Source organism: Drosophila santomea, chromosome 3L, assembly GCF_016746245.2.
Source record: "Drosophila santomea strain STO CAGO 1482 chromosome 3L, Prin_Dsan_1.1, whole genome shotgun sequence".
Lineage (NCBI taxonomy): Eukaryota > Metazoa > Arthropoda > Insecta > Diptera > Drosophilidae > Drosophila > Drosophila santomea.
The window spans coordinates 15,981,019-15,988,039 of NC_053018.2; the positions used below are offsets into that span (position 1 = coordinate 15,981,019).

Sequence of the window (7,021 nt, forward strand, 5' to 3'; positions counted from 1 at the left end):
CAGCCCACACGGTTTGCCGATTCGCCGTATGCAAATCGCTGTGTGGGCTGACCAAAAAATCCAATTAACACTTTTAGAACGTGCCAAAAACTTTATTGCGCAAAACTTAAATTATGCACAGCCAAGGGGAGTAGGTGGGAAAATCGATTGGTAGCCACAGTGTCTAAGCGAGTTAAGTTGTGCAAATAGAAACCCTCATGATCGCGAAAAGAACACCTATGAGTCTCGAGATCACCTCGAACACTTGCTGCAATAAAAAAATATAAAAGTGGAAAATGAACACAGCTATGAATATTATATGGTATGTGGATCCGAAGATCAAACAGATATTTCAGTATTGAAGAGGTCATAAAAACTCGAACAAGTCTCAGAAACTATCCATGAAGCAGCAACTGGGTTTCTGATCCGAATCATATGAATATTTTTTTATGCGCAGTTGAAACCTCTTGCACAATTTATCATCAGTTCGGATTCGATTTTTAAGTCTTTTAAAGTTTTATAAAATATTTGAAATCTGTAACTAGTATGTGTTCTTCGTTCACAACAGAGAACAATGAATTGCTGCGATTTAATCAATTGTGGCAGGTGCTTTAATTTTTTCTTTTCATGCTGCTGCCACAAAAACTGCACGCAGCCAGAGATCAAAACTGGTTGGCTCCAACTTCGAAAACCACTTTGGATCTTTTTTCTGAAGTCTTGTTTGATTTGCTCAAATTAGCGCATGGAGAGCCAAAGCCAAAAACCTGCTGGCGTCCCCCTCAAAAAAAAAAAAGACTCGCAACATGTGGCACGTTTCCTTGGCCGGGGCAATTGAAATTGAAAACTTCGCAGCAAATTGTTGGCACTTAATTGAGTAACTCCGATCGATCTCGATGTGCTTTGCATAAATTGAAAGGGGCCTTTGGAAAAAGCGTTCTGGGAGTGGGTGCGTGATGTAGGTGTCATATGAAGTCGGTTGTCAGTTGGCTTCAATCGTGTCTCCGCATCGAGCTGTATTGTTTACGATCTGCAGGGGTCCGATTGGACACCTTACCGCAACTGCGACCAGGTGACCACAGCGGACTGCGACTTTATTGATTCGATTCAACAATTGAAAATTTTGTATCTTTTGTGGTTGATTTTCTGACACAATTGGGTCATAGTTCTTAAGGTCGTGCAGGTGGTGCAAATGAACCGTGGACAATTGAATACCATTGTTTTTTGACACTCAAAATCTATGATTTCACACATTCATTGTCACTTGTTTGATATTTTAATCAAATATATTTTTGGTAAATTGATTGCAAATTTATTTAAACAACAAATTAATTCAGCGTTCAAAGACATTTATTTTGTTGTAAGATATTTCAAGTTGTGTATATCGCTTAATCTACATTCTATAACTTCTTTAATACCTAAAAGATTTCGTTGTGTCGTTGCTCACACAACTTGCATCAATACATGACATGTTGGTAATTCAAGATAATCTAACTTTGTCGATCTTCAATTTTGACCTCCACTATTAGGCCTCCAACATTTTCGCCAGCACTGAAGAATGTGATGATGGCCTTGACGATTCCTCGAGGAACCTGCGAAGGCCAATCCTGCGTGTTCAAGAGGACGTTTTTGATGTAGAATTCGCCTTCGGGAACTGGACAGAAATCATCGTCGACAACGGGAAAATTGGTGGTTTCGCCAGACTTCAGAGAGGGTTGCACAAACTGGACATAGAACTTTTTGAAGCAGTCGCAAATGCTGGTCTGCGGCACATCCATGACCATTCGCTTGAACTCGCCATCGCCATTGGGACTCGAATAGAGTTCCACGGACACCTTAAAGTCATCATTGTTCATCTCGCCGTTGAACTTGAAGGATCCGTTAAGAGCTCGCTCCCGGCCAATAGTTTTCAGGCTATCGAAGAACACCAAAGTTTGTGAATCGCCCTCGAAAGGCTCCAGCCTCTCATTGGTAACCTCATAGGACTGCTCGCACTGTTGAAGTTTGGTTTTGGGGATTACAAATAAATGTATAGCTTATATTCCATAATTACCTTTATTTTTTGCAGCAGTTGGAGCAGTACTATAATCACTACCCATTTCATTTTGAACTGTTGATTGGCTTCAGCAAGCTCATCTTATTTATTAGATTTGTACAGATTTTTTGGCACGCGAAATTCATGTTGTACATATGCACGACTTGATTAACGATCTTGTTGGTCCAAAGGCTACAATGTATTTAATGATTCTGATTTCTGTATTTGAACAATATACATGTTAAGATTGAATTGCTTAAATTCAAGGCGGCCCTATCCACAGCTATAAATAACTAATATATGGCAATGTTATGAAGCATTTAAGTTTGTAATGACATTTTTTAAATGTAATAACATATGTATGTATATTAGAAAATTGGTATTACCTTAATAGACATTGTTGTTCTATGTAAACAGTTGTTAGGCAGCACGCTATGCGGAAAAATACGCTATTGCAAAACCTTGAACTTTTCTAATATATTTTAGCTAGTTCATACATACAGACTCGCCATTTAGCCAGAAATGGCATCACCTTTTTAACGGCTTTTAATATACATATATTAATGCTTAATGATAAGATAAGTAAGCGGTAATCAATCAGTTTCCTGGTCCCAAAACCCTATTCACATGGCGACGAAAGTCCAACTAAAACCATTCAATTTGTTGGAATCGCCTTCAGTTCACCTTCCCCCGCCAGATGGTGGCCCCGAAAATTCCACCGAAGTCCCATCAACACATCATCGAAATTTGGGGGAAAATCCCCCAAAAAAGGGCGATAATAAAGCATTAATTGAAAAGTTATAAACAAAAGACAGAAGCGACCCGAGAATGTGTAGACAAAAGACACAAAATACAACACAACTAACACAAAAAGTGCGCATCGCCTGAAAAACTAAACTCAGCAGGAGATATTTTACATTTTCACGGATGGATTTCCCCAGAAAGTGTGTGCCAGAGCAGAGGGCGAGATAGTTTATATTTATAACAAATTCATTCAAGATCCAACAAGGGGAAAAGCGGCTCCATTTTTTTGGGGGCAGGAGACACAGAAATAGGGGACACCACGCGCCCGCGCCTGCGACAGCCTATAAATAGGAAAAGTCAAATGAGAGGGGATTTTCCGAAAAATGGAAACGTCACTTCAACTTGGCATTGCTGCTCAAGGGGTCTTGCCACGGCTCTATCCACCCATTCCGCCCCAAATAAAAATTGGGAAAGAGAGGTAAAGAAATTCTGGTACCTCGCATAATTCAGATATTATCCTTAATTCAGTAAAAATATAAAAATTACTTTTAAATATTGTATTAGTTTTAAATTTCATTTTAAAGCCTTTTATTGGGTACAATCATTAAGGTACGGAATTCTTTTCTTTTTTAAATATCAGACAAACATGTATACCCCTCAAGTAAGGGGCATCGTAGCAGACAGCCATCTGCAAGCCGCAAACAATTCGAGGCATTTTCCAAGTAATATGCAACACATGTTCTACGGCCCAACTAGAAAATGGGGAAAAGTGTGCTTGGGATTCTGCGCCTGCGCCCCGTGCCAAAATGGAAAACGGAAAACTGCCAAGGAGTCGACAGTTCTTAGTTTTCCCTTTTGTCAAATGGAGCAGCACACTGCCGTAACATCAAGTGACAGTTCGCTGTCCTCGGCGAGGCATGACATTAGATGATGCTTGGACTCGGATCAGCGCCCCAAAACCCCAACAGAACGAGGGGGCCAAAGATTCCGAGCTCCGCCTGCACTGTCAATAAAAAATATTAGTTTGGGATAAACTTGGGGAAGGAAGATATACATAGACGAGGCTCACAGTCTCTACGAAAAGATGTTTTTAAAGTGAAGTTATGCTAACTAATACTAGCTAATACTATCTGTTAAAAATTTATTTTTTAATTTTCATGTATTTCGTCTGCAACATAAACATTTTAAAGAATATAAGAATATGTTATATTATTTTGTATAAACACCAAATTCAAGAACGCAGTTACACACACCATCCACATGGGCTGTGTACCTTTAGCCAAGTTATGACGAAATATCAAAGACAACGAGTTAAGAAACCATTAAGCCGTCCACAAAGTAAGCATATTCGCCGGCTTTCCTAGCCCAGATTAATGAACACTCCGCTGGCTGGCTCCACGATAGCCAAGATAGCTAAGATATCCAAGTAGCCAAGTGGTCAAGCAGGTGACAGGCATTAGCATGAATCGCAGAAACCGCTGAAATCGAAGTGAGCAGAGCGGACAGGTCGGTCAACCATTAATGAACACCTACACGACGATGGGATCGGGACCTGGGCAGCGATCTTAGCTGTATAAATCATACATTTAATTACTGTGTAATTAATGTAACGTATTTCTATTAATTTAATGCAGCTAGATTGGCGTCGTTGCCCAGACGCAGATCAGCCCAGAAACCAACTAGCGAACAACGCCTTGGCACAAACCCAAGCTAAAAATCGAGAAAAGCGCCCGAAAAACAAAAACATTACGAAACCTGAAGTTTTGCGCGCCAAAAATCGGTGAGTAAAATCCAATATTAAACCAAGTTAGCAATAAACGGGAAGTTTCAGCTTTGAACGCAGAGTAAGACATACTCTTTAATATTTGCATTTTATTTTGTTTTTAATATGGCTAAGATAAAAAAATTGGCAGAAAAAAGTTAGTTTACTAAGATGAAATCCTTTGATTGGTGATAAAATGAAATACATTAGATTTAATATGTTTTTGAAAATACTAAAGAACGATATGATTTTTGCAAGTTAAAGTATCCCAAACAGCTGAGTAGTCGGTGCAGCAGGTGACAAGGCGGCTGTGGCAACTTGAACCGCAACAAAAGTCGTCATAAACCAGCTGCGGCGAATGCTGCTGCTGGATCGCAGGGGGCGGAGGGCGTGGCGTGGGCGATGGAAAACTCAATTGCGTAGTTGCGAAAATTACCTGCAGCATGCACAGAGCCCAAAGAGGCCGAATGGCACTCGTGGCTTTAACAAATGTTAAAGGCTCGCCACAAGGCCTGCTTCGGCTTTTTTCTCGTTGCCTATTTTGACTACAGTGAACAAAATAACATAATAATGTATGATGTGCTGGGAAAATATAACGAACGATTGGGCAAAAATTCAAGTCAAACTTCTTAACCATTTTTAAGTATTTAAGAGCTAATTCTAATTAACGACATTTTAAGTATTTAAGAACTAATAGTAACTAACTATTTTAATGTATTTGGTACAGTATTTCCTTGGTAATCATAGATGTTTTAGAACATTATTTATGATCAACTGGCATTACAGTTGTGCTTTAGTGGTTTTGTTATCGTGGATACTTTTCTCAGTGTACGACTGCCTCTTGGCTTGGCTTCCTACGTTGCAGGCCAAGTTGAGAAGGCGACGCGGCTTCCGTGGCAGGTTACAACGTATTTGTTGCTGATGTTGTTGATTTGGCCTAATGCGAAAGTTGTTGCCCTTGTGTTGGTGTGCTGTAACTGTGATCGTGCCACAAGTGGCAGTGCCAAACGGCACTGGCTTACAAATGTTGTGTTGAAACTCCGAATTTTCCAGAAAAAAGTAAATATCAGCTTCTTAAAAACGAAAGTTTGGAAAATGAAAGTCTCGTAATTTTAGCACACAAGTTTTTCGTTACAGATCATATTTTAAATATTTTAAAAGAATAATTAAATTTTTTAAATAATTTTCAAGTCAGCCCAGTCATAATTTGCCAGTTTATGTCTGCTTGAATCTCGTAAACCAAAGTCCCCAATTTAGTGGATAATTTGTTGTTTAACAGTGTTGCTTTTCCACCACGTCACGCGTCACAGTTTGTACGTGTTGTTTGTTGGTCAAGTGAGCTGCAACAACAACGCTGACAATAACAAATGCAACACGCGCTTAATTTTTATTAGACCTCATGTGGTGCGCATGCGCAGCACCGAATAACCGTTGCACATGGACATATGGACATATGGACATACGGATACAAATGCACATGTGCGCGTAGATACTCGTATGTTTTTGGGGCCAGCAATTGGCATAATTGACTGGCCCCCACTGACTGTCTGGTCAGATACGTGAGGTGGGAGAACTTTTCGGTTGCTGCTCCACCTCGTCGAAGTCCCCCTTGCAGGCATTTGATTTATGTCCATCATTAATAACAATCACAAGAGAGGTCCGAGGCAAATGTAAGGCAAGCCAGCTGAGTGACAAGGAGGTTGAACCTTGGGCTACTCCCACACTGAATTGTAGTTTTATCCAAACTGGTATCCTAGATACACAGTGGTAGCTCTTTCCTGAAAGTTGGTTTATCTTTTTGGAGCAGGTGGAAAGCGTGAATTCTTGATTAGAGTCTTCGGGATAGGGAATGCTTTATCTAAATTAATATTATATATTTGCCATAACAATCTCAAAAAGCAGACAAAGTCGCAACGATACATACATATGTGTAATTTTCTTAGATTTAAAATCATTGATTCAAAGTTCTTACATCATTATTCTGTTAAGTAGGTTTCGTAATTATCCGCAATCAATTGTTTAAGTCGGCAGTTTCGACTGCACATATGTATGTATTAAACAATACTGATTTTTATGGGCCCCCATCGTCTATATTTAGATGCCGCCACAATAAAGAGCTCAGAGAAACAAAAAGCGAAGCCAACTCAAACTAATTGTCATGTCCACAATACTGGTGCTTATCCTTGATCATCAGTGGTTCATTAACTCCAGAACTCCAGAACTCCAGAAAGCCAGAACGGCAGAACTCTGCAAAAAGACAACAATGCCGTGGAGCGTATTTAATACAATTAACTGGCTACGTTACAAGATTAACCCCATCGAAAAGAGGGGGAATTGGCGAGGAGTCAAGATCAGGCTTCCTCCCAGATTAACAATCAATTAAAATTGACAAGTGGTCAGCAGAGTGCAGGCGAAAACCGGAGAAAACGCAGAAAAAGGAGGAAAATAATTACGATGGCTGCATAAAAGGCGCCATTTAGCCTCGGCTAACGACACGCAATAAT

The 7,021-nt window shown here is 39.9% G+C and overlaps 1 protein-coding gene across 1 annotated transcript; it reads right to left on the reverse strand.

The window, feature by feature from the left end:
* Nucleotides 1–1,308: 1,308 nt before the first annotated feature.
* On the reverse strand, nt 1,309–2,085 carry LOC120448524. Its single transcript, XM_039630562.1, has 2 exons — nt 2,030–2,085; nt 1,309–1,970 (listed from the first exon to the last, which is right to left on the reverse strand). Exons 1-2 carry the CDS (start codon nt 2,078–2,080, stop codon nt 1,467–1,469), a joined length of 555 nt encoding a protein of 184 aa, XP_039486496.1. The 5' UTR covers nt 2,081–2,085; the 3' UTR covers nt 1,309–1,466.
* Between the last annotated feature and the right edge of the window lie 4,936 nt (nt 2,086–7,021).